The sequence below is a fragment of the Lethenteron reissneri genome, chromosome 37 (genome assembly GCF_015708825.2).
Source record: "Lethenteron reissneri isolate LAM-NWPU_2019-01 chromosome 37, ASM1570882v1, whole genome shotgun sequence".
In the NCBI taxonomy this organism is placed as follows: Eukaryota; Metazoa; Chordata; class Hyperoartia; order Petromyzontiformes; family Petromyzontidae; genus Lethenteron; species Lethenteron reissneri.
The window spans coordinates 1637014-1653159 of record NC_083815.1 but is presented as its reverse complement, the minus strand read 5'-3'; the positions used below and the strand labels follow the sequence as shown (position 1 = coordinate 1653159).

Sequence of the window (16146 nt, the reverse complement as noted above, 5' to 3'; positions counted from 1 at the left end):
CTCGCTCGCTCTGCCTCTGTTCCGCGTCTCAGCTCGTGCACTCGCTCCTCTGTCTCCCCTGCCCGTCCGTCCGTTCGTCTGACTGTTCCATGCGTGCGTTTGTTGCGACGGCCCGTGACAGCACGCGACTGCGCGCGTTGCGAGTGCGGGGGGTGAGTAGGGGTCGTCACACTCCTCTGGCTGTGATCGTTCACACCTCTCCGGCGGATGGCCGTGCGCCTGTTTCGCCGCATTAAATGGACGCGCAGGGACGGGCGGTCCCTGGGAAGGACGGTGCCGATTGCAGTTTTTACAATTACCGTACCAAAACGCTGTGAGATGACAGGACGTTATCGTTTAGATTTTGTTCGCAAAATCTCAACGATAACGGCAAGTTTTTTTTTTTTCTTCCTGTCATTTCCCCCGCCGCACCAACCCGGTCCAAACCACCACCTCCCCCCAAAAATAAAAATAAAACAGGCTAACCTTTCTCCTTTTTGATTTATAAAGCTATAATTTCCCCAGATGGCTCCATCTTTATCCTCTCCGTTATATTTTATATTGTTTGACTTTGCCTTATTTTGCTCAACCTGCCAACCCCTGTGATATTTATTTTTCGCCTCTCCTCTCCGAGTGCGTCCCTGTTCTCTCTCCGCGTGCGCAGCGCCGTGCGCAGCGCCGTGCGCGGCGCTTCAACCTCGCTCGATGAGATGCCGCCAGCGAGCGCCGAGAGCGATCGCCGCAGGGCTGATGATGATCCCGAGGTCGAGAGGTCGTTGTGACCAACCATGTCGATGCGGCTTATCCTCGCCATCGCTTGCCCCCCCCCACCTCTTAGTTGCGCGTGTCGCGCTGTGCGACCGCCGTGAGTTCGACGCGCGATCACCAGCGATGGGGTCTCTGGGCTCTCGATCACCGCCACCGTCTGGTTCCGGGTCTTCTCTTCCCCGTGGTCTCCGACCTCTGGGTGCCACTCGACTGCCCGTCTCCATCATCGTCCTTCCTCCTCCTCCACCCCTGCACGCCAGGCGTCCCTCCCATCATAAATGAATCTCCTTGATTATCTGTGATTAAATCTGCGAATGCAAGTAGCTCATTCGGTAGGTGTGTAACGATTCACATCCACCACCACTGCCCCCCCCCCCGTGTCCCCTCCCTGTGATTCGATGAACTGTCACCGGTCAGATTGGTGATTTGATTAAATAATTGTTTTTTTGTCCCATTTTCCTGAACGTAACATGAGCCAAGATTGTCATATCAATCGGTTTATTTCTGTTGAGGCCCATTCAGCTCGGAAGCCTCTTTTTTCAGTGTCCACCCGTCGAGAGCGGCTGATGCCACGGTAGTGGGCAGGTTACGCGGGAGAAGGGAGGGTTTACAGGGGCTGCATGGAACAAAAATCAGGGGAACATTTTCGATTTATGACCAATAAACAGGCGTAAGTATGTACAATGGAAATCTAGTGAGCGATACAAAATAGCATTACGCATGACAAGAGTGAGATGAATTCACATATTACATTTAAAATGGCATAACAGCATGGAGTACAATTGCATTTCTTATTTTCGTGGGGGGGCTTTTTTCCTTCCTTCTTCCAAAAACGACGTTTGCACATAATTTGCCAAAATCGCGACGAATAGATCCGGGCCTGTGGGATTTGATGCCGTGTATCTTGATCCTAAGAGTTCCCTGTTATCAATGAATGGATGCGTCAATAAATTCCAGCTTGTAATGTACCACATATTTCTTTCATTCGTTTTGGAACCATCTTCATAATTGTCGCGAAAGCCTACGTGTTAAACTGATCTCAACGCATTGTTGCACAATCTATTTTGGGTATGAACCATTTCTCCTCCATGTCAAAAGAAAAAAAACAGTTTAGGAACGCCAAGGTTGTTCAGACGGTTTCATCGACCTGATACTTGATTCACGGATTTAAGGCGAGAACCACCACACACTTATTGCACCGCATTTAATGCGTTGCCAGTTCTAACGGAGGGAATGTTGAAGGAGCTCAAATAAAATGTGAAATATTTCATACGTTTAGAAAAAAAATGCCTATACCTAAAAGGATTATTGGTTTGATATATACGGGAAATGTGGATATTTCATCACGCACCCTTGACTGATCTGGGCTCGCAAATGCGGCGTGATGGCAGTGCTGGTTCTGTAATAATTTCTAATTCATTATCACGCGCACTTACATCGGTTGTGCTGATTAGTGATAAATTACCACGCATCCACTTAGCAAGCCTCATAATTACCAAAAGATGAATTTTCGCGCATATCCCCACGCTGCCTGTTCGCGCTCTGCTACCAGCCTCGGTTTAGATTTTTTTGTCTTTTTACAGAAATCTTCCACGAAAGCTCCAAGCGAGAAACCAAACTATTCTGTGTAGCGGTAAAGAAAAGCCACACAGCCAGCCTTTGAATAAACTGGGCTCTTAACCCTATCCCGTTCCGAGATATTCTGCAAGTTGTAGGGTCGGTGTTCCGGATCTCGGAACGCACAAGCGGTTCAGCGTTGATTTTATTTAGAGAGGCGTAGCGCTGCTGTTTATAAAGACGCTGTACCGTATTCACCGCAGAGAACTGTCAGCGACACGACCGCCGAACTCTGTGGTAGCTCGCGTCAAGCTGTGCCACACGCCGTCCCACGTGGCGTTTTACTTATGATTTCGTTCGGAATCGATTCCATCATCGGAACGGAATCGGAATGAAAAACTGATGGACGTGCACGTTGTACTTCATTGGAACGTGAAAGGGTTAAGAGCATTGAGACGATGATCTGTGAGCCCCCGCCGCCAATGTACTGCACTTGAAATAAATCAATGAACCCATCACGATGAATCTGGTTCTACACTTTGGCTAACTAAATTCCAGCTCCAAACCTTTGTTTGCCTTTCACGCGACGAGCGGGGGTTCGCTCGAATCGATCTCAGAGGTAGCTCCGTGATGTCCCCTTCCGTGGGCCATTCTCTAACATCACGGTGGGTTGCGCTTCTCTGCTGGGGGGGGGGGGGGGGGGGGGGCGTTCCGAAACGGGCTCTTAGTTATTGTCGTGGAGTGACGCCGATCCCACGATCAGGGTAAAATCGGGGGGGAGGGGGGTGTGGGCGGGCGGGGGGGTTTGGGGGAATGACAACAAATGCCAAAAAAGTAAGCCGCTCTCTAACCCCACTGCTTTGGTGCGCGCCGCCACGCATCATTCCAATACAAGGCGACGTGGCAGCATGGCGCCGTGGCGGCTGTTCGGCTCCGCGGGAGACGCTTTGCCGGAAATTCTGGCACTCGTCCGCGGCGCGGTTGACATGCCCCGCACACCTCCTTGTGGCTACCGGTTGATCTGCGGGTGGCTCGTCCGCCTGTGTGGCCGCTCCAAAAAAAGTGTTATACCGATGCGAGAGTGCAATTCATTCGTGAAGGAAAAGCCTCTCCCGAGTCTCGAGACGCTTTCAGGGAGCGCGTGGATGGCCCTTCCGTCAATCCACTGCTGAGCGTCGCCCCCACCTCTCCTCCACCACGATGCGGGGGTCGTGGGGGGGAGTAGTCGCGTGACCGTACGTGGAGTGTGGATGCGGGAGCATTGAAGTGCAATGCTCTCCTCCCTTCGAGTAGGCACAGCGTAGCAGGAGCCGATAACATCTTGGGGTGCATGCTGGTCGCCCATCGCACCATGGCCCCGGGCTCTGCGCTGCTTGACTTGAGAGACCTGGCGAGGTTCGGGCACCGCCTGGGTGATTTTCTCATTGGATCTCAGGCTGCCCGGAGAGCACCCACGCATCACACTTGTGGGGATGAATGCCGCTGGGCCAACTCAAGGCCTAGCAGGTTTTTGGAGTCCCACAGCTCTCTGTGCGATCCACCCAGCTCCTTCCGTCGAGCGCTCGATCACACGGACGTGAGGAAGGAAATGACCGCTGGTGGCCAACTCGGAACACATCAGGTGTCCTGCAAATCTGTCCGTGATCCACCAACGCTTGACCTCAAAAGTATTGGACCGCAGCTGTGCACCACTCCACTAGCCTAAAAAGCAAAAAAAAAACATCAGAGCAACCTCGAAGTGGCAGCCACCCCCCTCTGCCCCTGCCCCCTACCTCCCCCCCAGCCTCCCCCCCGCCTCCCCGATCCACCAGAAAATAATTAAATATAAAACAAAAAGATGATGGTATGTGAGATGTCTCCTGGCATGAAGAGGAATTGCTGGGTTCCACCGGGGGTCACTTTTATAACTGCAGGGCATTAACGCTTTCGGCGTCGTGTGCAGGCAGGCAGGCAGGCAGGCGCGTGCTATTTATCGCACGTGTTGCACACACCCTCGGCTTGCGGTACAGAGAGCGGCTCAATTAATTATCAATTAAGTGGAACTTGAATGGGAATATTTGAAAGGATGCGTGCGTGCGTGTGTGCGGCGTGTCCTGGTGCTGTCGCGGTGCCGTAGCGGAAGCCGCACTGCCAGCAAGCCTTGCTGCGAGAGTCTTGGCCGCTGCCGGGTTAAGCGCCACTCGAACGAAATTGACCTCACTCCCCCAAACCGTGTAATTTCCGAGGATATCGAGTCCCCTCCATCGAGCAGATATATATATTTCACCTTTTATCTCTTCCTTATCCTTTACGTTTTAGCGATTTCTCATTATTGTTCCTTTCTCCGCTCCCTTTTGTCAATCGTGCCGTCGGCCCTCTCGCTTCCTCTCACTTTCCATCTTCGCTCTCGCGTCGCAATTTTTTTCTCTCTTTTACAGCCGCGCGCCTTCTCGTCCTCATCCCTTCCGATCTCCCATTTGCAATTTGTTTGATCGCTCGCAGCCGCGAAGAAAAAAAACATCGTTGGGTTAAGCAGCGTTTAGACGTTTCCGCTCCTGCCTGCCACGTCTGTGTACCAGCCCGTCTGGTTAAAGAACGGATCCGCTTTTCCGTCTCTTACTTTTCGATTTACTTCTCCTCCTCCTGCGTGCGACAAGAGCATGCCGTCGCTCTGGTCGGCTGAGTCCTCAGCGCGGGTGGAGGGATGCAGAGTGAAGCTCGTGGAGACAGTGACCATGGTAGCGGACTTGGAAGTGTAACAAGCAGGCGACTGAGCGCCATTGAGGGAATCGGCGAGTTTCCAGATCTTCGTTCGGCCGGGCCTGCATTGAACTTTTTGTCTTTGTCGAGGGGTGCCGTGGTGGCGAGGTGTTAACTTCCTCACCTGGTATGCAGGAAGTCGTGGGTTTTATCCCGACCCTGACTGCTGCATATTTAGAGTTTGCGTGTGTCTCTCCCTGTGGTCGCGTGGATTTTTCTCCAGGTCCTACGGTTTTCCCTACACATTTAGACTCAAAGTGCGTTCAAAGTATTTGACCCATATAAATTTCCAAGCGGTAATCCACCTCGTTGAGTTATCATCTGAAAAGAAGCTTAATAGCTCCGTGGACCTTACCTAATAACATAAAAACTCTATGGGGACCTCATTTGCCAGTAAAAATATGATAATTGGTTCTTTACCCTTCTATCTGGCAACAAAACTGACACCTTTTTGCAAGGAGTCATGTTTGCATAGACCGCAATACCTGCAGTCATAATACAAACAAAAGAACAGAGTTATGTTCTTTTGTTTGTATTATGACTGCAGGTATTGCGGTCTATGCAAACATGACTCCTTGCAAAAAGGTGTCAGTTTTGTTGCCGGATAGAAGGGTAAAGAACCAATTAACAACATAAAAACTGTTTAATAGTTTCACTACAGGGAGGAAGGGAACTGTGGATGCTCCACACAACGTAACCGAGGAAAACAAGGAAGTGACGTCGACTGAACATTCTATGATTGAGGCCGTCTGGGGACCAGCTTCACTTGCGAGTTTACGCGACAAGAGCCGCCTGCGACTCAGATCGCATCCTCGCTTTGGGTTGTCAACAGAGGCCAGCGGAGAGGCGACGGGGAGAGAGGTGCAAAATACTCAGTTGAGACCCTGTCACCTGGCCCAAATCTCTTGTGAGTACAAGGAGCCGTCCGCGCCGTGGCTGATCCACACCCCCGTCGGTGGCCGCGCCGCCCATCTGCCCCGCGACTCTGCACGCCGGGAGCTGTCGTGCGCCTGTCGTTAACTCCGCGACGCGTCGGCCTGCGTCGTTCGCAGATGGCTGGGCGGTTCGCATCTCCGACTTTGCTTGCGCGCACGGTCGTACGAGAGAGTGCTTTCCCTGCTGCGCAAGGACACGGCGGCCCTGTAGTGTCCTGGTCGATGCCACAGCTGGCTCTGATGAGCCGCTCCTCCTCAGGAGGATATTTTGGTTGGCTCTCTCCCACCTTGGCCAGATTTCCCACCAACTCTAGTTGAAGCCAATCACGCTGCTCGGTTCAACTGCCGCCGCCGGGAGACGGAATCAAACTGGCGCCCTCTGGGTAACCTGGGCAGCGTGGCCCCCATCCCGAGCGATTCTCTTTGCTGCGTGTTGCCGAGAGGCAGACGACGTTTGGAGAGGCTCGGAGAGAACGTGCGTTAAGTTCACGACGCCACGCCGAACGTTAAGAATGGTACGTTGCGGGGCCTCGGGCCGGACGCGTCACGGCTAGGAGGGTCGGTGGCCTGCGGTCGAGGATGACGGCAGAGCGGCAGCCGGAGGGAAAATGCGCCCCCAAGAGAAGGGCGTCTGTCGCTGCCCGCCTTCACCGGCACCCCGCGAGCGTGGCGAAGTACGGCTCCACGCAGGGTGCCCCGCGCGCCCGCACGCCACCGCGCGATTGAGTTCTTCGTCGGCTAAGACGGCTCGCGGTGTTCCGGCGGCGTCGGTTCCGTAAGTCGCCCGAGCGTCGTGCAGAGGTCCGGGCTTTGCCGACGCCGACTTGACAATTGCACCCCGGCGCCGGCTCGCATCTCTCGTGGCGCAAGCCTCTTAGCGTCACTCCGGTTTGAATGTCCCTCCCTTCCGCGTGGGCGATCGGGGAGAGAGATCGGGGCGCTCCGGTCGGGTGTCCACGTTGATTTTAATGCCTCTGAATGTCAGTGCCACCCATTCTTGTCGCGTGTTTTATTTTTATCCGTCGTCGTATCGAGTGGTTCATCCGCCGCTGCCGCCGATCCACGTTCTGTTAAACGGCCACACTTGAAGCACGAGCGAGCGGAGCGACACTTTCAAAAAGGTCGCTCCGCTGGCGTCTTCCGTCGCGCCGTTTGGGCCGCGCGGGCGATGGCGCACCTCATCCCAGAGCCTCGCGGAAACAGCCTCACCCCCTCCCTTACCCCCCCCCCCTCCCCCGTACGCTTAGCGGCACTTGATGTTCCGGCACGGTACGCGGTACTCACGGGGCGGGGGGGGGGGGTATTTCTGCCTCGACTTGAGAGTCGTTTTCACGGGGAAAAGAAGGGATTCATCCGAATTAAAAAAGCTAAACCGTTAATAACCTTTGAGTATCACACGGTTCAGATCATGCGAGCGAGGATGACAGCATGGGAGCTTAACGCTTCCTACGTCGTGCTGGGCTTTTTTTTTTGCTTCTCTCTCCCCTCCTTTCTCCCCTCCACCTCCACCCCTCCCCCCCTTTCTTTGCCCCGAGACCTTTTCAAAAGCTCGTTAGAAACGCAAGGCTGACGTCTCCTGTAATTCCCATCAGTGTCCTGTCTGCCTGATGGCTCCCAAGAGATTTTTTAACCCATCGCCCCCCCCCCCCACCCCCTACCAACTCGCGTGCCGCCCTCCGCGGCGGTCGCCGCGCGCCCCCCCCGTGCTCGCCGAACTTTGCCGGGCGCGGGGTCCGGCGTGCCGCCACCGTGGGGAAGGGGCCCCCGGCGGCCTCCCGCCACCGCGGCACTCCGGCCCCCGACGGCGCCAGCCCGGACGGCCCGGGAACGCGCGACGACGGCGGCCACGAGGCGCGAACGGCGCCTGTCGTCGGAAGGGTTAACCCTCTGGCGCGTCGTGAGTGCCGGATTTAAAACCGCCGCACCCCGACTACGAGGGACGGCCGCGGCGCTTCCCGCGCGTGGGTTGGCACGCGGCCCCCCGCGTCGCTCGTCGTGAAAGTCGGGCGGAGAGAGAGTGGGAGAGGGCGAGAGAGAGCGTGACACGCCGGGGGGAGGGGGGGGGGGCGGCCGCTGTCGCCAACGAAAGTGCCGCGGACGCGCGCATTGCCCCGTCGGCGTGAAAGGCTCCGTGGGGGTTAATACCCTTCCTCTTTAATCTGAAGCACAAACCGCCTGCACCGTCCTCCCTCTGCCCGCTCCACCCGGGCCCCCCGCCCTCCTGTTCCCTTCCGACCCCCACCCCTCGTCACGTCGCCGTGTCAGCGCTGTCAGGAGCCAGGATTCTATCTTAAACCTTCCTGCCTGTTTGCCCCCCCACCCACCCGCACCAACCCCACTTAACCCAACCCCCTGCGATGCACCCAAGACTTCTTCCCAATTTTTCCAATTCCACATCACACCATGCTATCACTCCGTGGCTCCCCCCACCAGAACGAGTAAGTAAAATAAAAAGTATGAAAGAATTTAAAAAGAAATAAATCTATTCCGAGATAACCACGCGCGGGGAGATGTTGCAAAAACTCGTGCTGCGTGTCAGCCGGTGTCCCTTATCGCTTGCCTATCAAGGGCAAACGGAGAGTCGGGGACGGTCAACTGACGCCCTCCGCTCTCGCCGAACCCTTCACGCCGCCGTGACGCCGCTCACGAGCCGCCCGCCCGGCACAGGTGGCTCGGCGCGGCTACCGCGGCGGCAGAAGGCCGAGTTTGACTCCTCTCGCGGGTTGGTTCGACCCGTGTATCGTCCCTCCGGAGGGGGTGGGGGGCTACGGGAGTGGGGGCGGGGGGCGGTCAATAAAATAGGTGCCACTTCGCGGGGAAGTCGACAGCGGTCGTCCCGTGGATAGATCCAACCCCCCCACCCCCACATCATAAAAGTGGAATTTTCCACCGCTGCCTCGGGATTGTCAATCGGGGAGATGAGCACCAGGGCCTCGACGCTCATCCGAGCAGGAAATCTGTTATGGGGATGGCTCGCCATCCTTTTGGCATCACGGCCGGCCGGCTTTGGGTGGAGGTAGAGGTGAGGGTGACCCCCCCCCCCCCTCGGCTATGGGCTGACAGGTGGTGAGGCCTGCTCGCTCCACGACTGGCTGAGCCTTTACCAGGACACGCCGGGCGGGCCATGTGGAAACCTACGGCCTCGCCGGGTGGGTAAGGCCTACGATTTCAGAATCGGAATCAGAATGTTCATTTACTGCAGGAGGAATCCGCTGAGCTGCAAAGCTCTTTCTCACAGATGTCCAGTAAGGGCGGGTCAGGACGTTGGCACGCGAGGCAGGCGGCACCCGGCCCGCGCGAGGCTCGTTCGATCGTACTGCACCCTGCACTGGGCAGCGCGACGCTCAGGAGCCCTGGGATGGTTCAGATGTCACACGCCGCTGAAGTAGGCCACGGCTGGGAATCGAAGTTGGGTCGCGGCGTTCGTAGGGCGTTGTGCTAACCGCCGATCCGTGCTCCACCCTGAGTATGCTTTATATTCACCACCGGCTAGCGTAATACACTGAGGGCCACACTAAGGCTTCCGTTATGATTCTTAAGGCTCAGTATTAATGACCGTTGCTCTCGGACAGACCAAACCCTTTGAGGATTTTAATGGTTCACCGTTAATGCGTGAGGCTCAGAGCCAGACTCAGGATTGCTATGGTTCAGTGTTAATGCCTGAGGCTCACAGAGATGGTTTCAAGAGCAGCATAGCTGTGAATCGCCACATCATCATCAGCAGCAGCAACAGCAGCCATGATCTATCCACTGCTTGGATGAAGACCTCCCCGAGCCCCATATCGCTGCGTATCCGTGGCGGACATCCTGCCTGAGCGTGCTGCCCTTCTTTGGTGAGCGCACTTACTTAGAGTAACCCTCCCGTGAGTGTGGTGGGACCTACTGGAAGCACTTGAGGCTCACTGCCCTCCAACCCACCGTAGGGGCTACGATTGGAAGCAGCAGATTTGCGGGTGGGAGTGGGAAAAACCAGTGTGGGCTTTGTGAGCATTTGTCGAGCCGGACTGACCCGTCATTAAGAGCCAGCACCCGACAAAGTTGAGCGCCTTTGGCGATTAAACTGCAGGTACTGACGATCGCTTTTCTGCTTCACCAGAGACACACACGGAGAGAATCGGAGAGAGAATTGTAAAATGGGAAAACAACTTTTTGACCTTGGTCGAATTTGTTTTTGTTCCACTGTCACTCTTTTTTTTATAACAAAAGAAATCTCAAACTGGCTCCTGGCATTAAACAAAACACACGCGCGCACACACGCGCACGCACCCAGGGAGCCAAACTCACCAAAGTTGGTGCTGAAGATCCCCCAGGCTTGGCAGGTAGGCTTGGGGGTTAACCGGCTGATGATCCGCTCTCACGCAATGGGGTGGCGGTGGCGATGGCGGTGGTGGAGTAAGCCGCAACAGGGATCTTCCTTTGCCACCCCACCCTGCCCCCGCCCCACCCCCCGCCCCCTCCCGGGTATAATCAGCCAGTCCATGCTCGCCAAACAAGTGTGGCCTGTCAGCTCGTGCATTTGCACCGTTCCTGTTTTTATTTTCAACAATTTGTGGCTGTGGTTCCTCTTATTATTACGACTCATTACTTGCGTTTCTATAGACAGCACATATATGATTTATGTCATGTATGTGTGTGTTTGTATGCGCACACCAAACAAGTCGACAAAGATCCCCCGTACAGCCTCAACGTGCACTCGCGCGTGCAAGGATACCGCCGTGCCGTAGGGGTGAGCGCGCTGCGCTTGCGGGTCGAGGGGTCGCCGGGTATTCGTTCGATCGCCTGGCGTGCAAGGCTCTTAAAGGGTGCGGTGGGTTGTAAAGCGTGGGTAGCTTCCACCTCTTCCAAGGCGTCTGCCCCAACGTGGAAGAGGAGGGCCAAATAGCCTCGCGAGGTAATCGCTAGAGCTCCCTTTAGTGGAGGCTCCTTCCGTGAGTGAGCAATTGCAGGGCTGCGCCTTTACCTATAAACACACATGCGCTCGTACGGAGGCAAAAAAAATCACCCATACAGCCTTTAACAGACTTTTGGCGCAAGTCCTGCACCTATGAAGGCTGGCACGGCACACGAGGTGGTGGGTGATGTTTACACACTGCACCAGGACACTCATTGGAGATTGAGTCGACCTAGGGGAGGCCCCATGACCAGTTCAGATAATGTTCATTGGTGTTGGCCGTGAGCTGTCATCGAACTTGGATCGCAGGCTTCGTAGCGAGGCGCGCGAACCACTACACTACCGCTCCCCACGTGTACACGCACGCACACACACACACGTGTACACGCACGCGCGCACACACACACACGTGTATACGTACGCACACACGCACACTTATATGCCCTGTAAAACAAGATTAGGCGATGGCTCCCGTTTGATCATTCCCTAATCCTTCAAGCTACAAAACCCCACGTTATTCCTTAGCTGTTCGCAACGAGACAGATTTTTGTCAGGAAATAATTACACACAACCTGCCTCCTTCCTTAATTAAATGTTGCCCCTGTGTTGGGGTATTATAATCGGCGGGGTTAATGGCTGCCTTTATTTTGTCAGTGAGCGGATCTCATTGTGCGCTATCTTATTAGCGGCACAGAAAGTTAATTTGCACTCGTGCCTGTTGCTGACTTGCCACTGGCATGGCAAGTCAGAGGGATTTTTTCTTTATTTCCCCCGCGCGTGTGATGAAATTACCGTCGTTATAAGAGTAGAGAAGTTTTTTTTTTCTGTTGCTGCTACTTCCACCTTTTTTACTCAACCGAACCCGTGAAAAAAATATATTCCGAATATATTTTGTATTTATGTAACACAAATGATTTGGCGCCGCCGCTGTATTGGCAGTGGTGCAACGACGCACGGTGAATGAGAAATAACCCTCAATACGTTCGTCAATAACACCGTGAGCTTAAAAGGAAAAATATATAATCTGCCATGTGGAAGGACCATTGCCCAGAAATATCGCCTGTTATATATTATTTTAAGCCCGCGGTGTTATTGACGAATGTGTCGAGTAGGTTTGGGATTTGTATAAGCCCGTGACAATTCTGGCCGACTCGCGATTTGATTCGTTTTCACGATTCACAATTCAATGCAAGAGTGTACGTGTGTAGCGAGTTGACGGCCTCTTGCTTGCTCGCCAATGACCGCACAATAAGAATAAAAAAACACGGCCTTAATTAATATTCTGTCACTTGAAGAGGTGGTCTCGGAACTACTTCTGTGGTATCCGCTTTATGTGGGCCATTGGCCAACGCGAATGGTGGGCACTCCACTGCGAGAGATCAGAACGGTCCCTTAGTCACTCGACGCAACGCCGATCGCGCAACTCGCAATACTCTTGGTCGGATCTGAATGACGACAATTTTAAAGCACGGATGATTTTTCGTGATATAACATTGCTGAATCCTCCATTCTAAATATACAGGAGCAGCAGGGGTCACATTAAACCCATTACAAACCATATTTATTCTTGTGATATAACCTATTATTACGAGCGCTATTCTACGCGTGTGCATCACTCCGCACCCCGCCAACTTGAGCCTGTGAATCGACGCGTCACTCCGCACCTCGCCACCGTCCACAGATCGTCAAAGACGGTCGAAACAGAACCTGCCATGACGGCTCCGTGCCTTAAATTCACTCGAAAATAATTACGTTTATTTTCATAAAGGCATTGCCACGCCTTCTTACGCAAACCATTATAACCCCTGAATTCAAACAAAACTAATTATTTTCATCATTAACACCGCCTTGTAACAGAACAATACAGCAAGTAATTGGATGCAATATTGGGCACCGGCTCACACTTAGAAGAGAAGAACAGTCAGGGACGGAATGAGTAATCGTTGCCAAATGAACTCGCCGACTCTACGGTTTCACGCTGCAAGGCGGTGCGTATGGACACGTTTGAGTCCTTAACTTCTGCTTATTCACCAGTCCAATTGCATGTCCTTTAAACGTTTAAAGTCATCCCTCCCCCCCTCCCCCCGGTTTTATTACATTTCCTTTCTTGGCGTAATGACCCGCGGACGCCTAGTCCATTCAGAACTCTTTAACGGCTATCGGTGAATGGCCCCGCCGCAGAGAACAGACCGCAGAAGCGGCTGTCGCCAAACTGCTTCTGAGGTACGTTCAAGGGACATCCTATCCACACGGAGGGCCCCACACTCCTACCCCCCCCCCCCCCCGGTGAAGATTTTCATTGGCATGGATGTCAACTTTAAATAAAAAAAAATCACACGCATAGGATCCAATTTGGACTGCACACCGCAGCGGTCATCGCCCCGCTACTTGCAAACTCGCGCCAACATGCAGTCCGGCTGACGAAGCCACTTTGTGCCACACGGAGGCGGCTGCCGCTAGGGGTGCTCCCTGAGACGTTTGTGACGAAGACGCAGGTCGCCGATGGCTGGGCGCGTACGCACCCAGCGCAAAGGGCGCCTCTCTCGAGAAATCCAGACTGTTAACCGAAGCAAAGCGCAAATTATCGCCGCCGACGATTTAATTCACATCGGTCATTTGCGCACCGCGTCTCTCCGCAGGATTGAGATGGCCAAGGACGCCCTTCCGGAGAACGCGTGCAAGCTCATCCGCCGCTTCTGGATCATCACGGATGCCAACGGCAGCAAGGAGGAGGTAGAAGGTCCTGGTGTTGTCGGTAAGTGGATGCCTGTAGGTTGCCCCGTGTGTGTGGGGGATGGTTGAGGAACGCCTGTAGGTTAAAGTCTAAAACACAGGAACGCCTGTAGGTTAAAGTCTAAAACACAGCGTGGGGACGCTACGGGCAAGCAGTGAAGTGAAGTCGCAGTGCCGTGTGAAGTGAAGTCGCAGGCCGTATGGGACCCTCTGCCCGTAAATTCACACCCCTGTTTTACAGGCCCAGGCCTCTGTCAGTTCGCTTGAATCAACATGCACCTTGCACCACCCACATGTAGCAGGTGTCTGTGTGTCAGCCTCTCCACTCAGTGTTTAGACCGCAATGCGATGAATAATTGCTGCTCGTGTCACCAATGATGTTGCTCGTGTTTCTGTGGAAGCCTGCTTCTATCTTGCTGGGTAGCGCTGTGGTTAGAGTGCGTGGATCGCCCTCGCAAGCTTGCGAGTTAATATCCCGGTCTGGACTTGACTAAGCCCATTATCTCTACAGGATTGATAAAATAAATACCGCTTTGAGAGGAGGTCAGCAGCGGTTGTCCGATGGAAAGAATCGCCTGCCCCCTGCCATAGCAATGTGGCATTTCCACAACTGGTTTCGAGCCAAAGGAAACATCCTCGTATGTATGTATGTTTAACTTCTTTCGCACCGTACGTAACCAACCATGCCGAGGAATTTATAATTTGTGGAATATTCAGCAAACAGGCCGTGCCTGCCTTCAGCAGCAGCATCTGCTTAACGGGATTCGGCCTGCTGATGCGACTCAGGGAAGTGGAATCCAGTTCAGAGTGTTCCTACTCACTCAACGCCTGTGATGTGACGAACCATGGCTCGCTCACCGATACGTAACCTTTTCATTTCCGCGGAGTCCAATTCAGTTTAATTTATTAACGTACAGCCATTTGCCTTACCCCATCGAACCTGCCAGATAATTCCTGCCCGGACGTTTAGTGACATCACCGCATGTACACGTTGGACGAAGTGACGTTTCAGTGGTAGTCATGCTGCGATCGTTTTCGCTTTGCGAGGCTTCGACGTTTGCACCGAATCGTAAAACGTAGCAGGGCGGCAGTCGGGAGAAACTGCCTCCGGCTGCCTGCGTGACTGCCTGCCTCCCTGCTTTATTGTTGAGCGTTAGGTTCCTCCACCCGGATACCGTCCGTGAATAGGGTGTGAATAGGGTGTGAATATGTGGCACTCCGCCAAGAGATCGAGGATGTTTTGACGAGCCGCGTCGGCCTGGTGGTGGGGGGGTTGGCGGGGGGGTTTGAGACGCAGGGGAAATTTCGGTGAAAGAATCGCCGCCGTTTGAACGTAACTTTGCCGCGCGGGGTGGAGTGAGGGTTAGGTGCCTTCCCTACCGCGAGCGCCCGATAGCCGGAGTCCTTCATCTGTCAACCCGTGCAGGTGGGCGCCGGTGCTGAGCTTGACCCTCCGTCACCCTCGCTTCCCCCAACGCCCTCAGTTTGACTTTCGCGCTCGATAACGTTGCCGGCGTTTTCGCGCCGCCCGTTTTCCACTTCTCGGGTTTGCGCTGCACTCTGCCGTCGGTCGTCGGAGCGGTGTGACGGTGGTGATGCTGACGTGAATGTGTGTGTGCGTGTGAGTGGTGTGCGCGTGTTTTGTGGGGATCCGTTGCGTAGTGGTTAGCGCGCTGCACTACGGATGTGCGAGTGTAAGAGTGTGTGAATGTGTGTGAGTGCGTGTGTATGTGTATGGGGAGCGGTAGTGTAGTGGTTAGCGCGCTGCGCTACGAACCTGGCGACCCGGGTTCGATTCCCGCTCACGGCAAACACCAGTGACGATTATCTGAACCGGTCCTGGGCCTCCCCTAGGTAGACTCAGCCTTAAATGAGCACCTGGTGCGGTGTGTAAACATCGCCACTGGGGAGACAAAGGCGGTCGGGCGTGGTGCTGGCCACCCACCACCTCGTTCATGTACCGTTCCGGCCTTCATAGGTGCTCGCTAACAGCACTTTCCCCTACAGTCTGTTAAGGCTATATGGGGGATATTTGTCTTTATTTTTGTGTATGTGTGTGGCCGTTCACTCTGGCAATCAGCTGTTCAACCTGGTATGGTATCAACCCTCGTTCTAAATGCCCTACGTGCGACGCATGCTCGCACACACGCGTGCGCGATAATATATCTCTGTAGAAATCGGACGTAATGAAGAGCTGCAGTGCGTTTCTAACCGGGACTTAATGAGCGAGTGGGTAAGGAACTAATGGGTTTTCATTTGGAAATTGGCAGAAAATTGTGAGCCGGAGCAAGGAGCCGATTGTTTTTTTTTTCCCCTCTATCCCTTGCACAGCCGCGTTGAGCGGAGAGAGCTAGAGCGGAGAGAGATCGTTTTAAAATCAGATTGCTTTGGGAAGAGAGAAAAAAATGCGGCTATTGACTGCCAACAACTCAACACTTGGATTGGAATTTCATTTAAACATTAGTGTTAATAATCCCTATATATATATGTAACTCAAACACTTACGGAGACATAAATAATAATTTCTCGTGCGCAAATGCAATA

The 16146-nt window shown here is 54.0% G+C and overlaps 1 protein-coding gene across 1 annotated transcript in view; it reads left to right on the top strand.

Annotated features, from left to right (window-relative positions):
- FBXO3 (F-box protein 3) overlaps positions 1-16146 on the top strand; it is a 119742-nt gene that overhangs the window by 86694 nt on the left and 16902 nt on the right. Inside the window, exon 9 of the mRNA XM_061566401.1 lies at positions 13509-13624. Coding sequence (XP_061422385.1) covers positions 13509-13624 — 116 coding nt within the window. The remainder of the gene's footprint in view (positions 1-13508; positions 13625-16146) is intronic.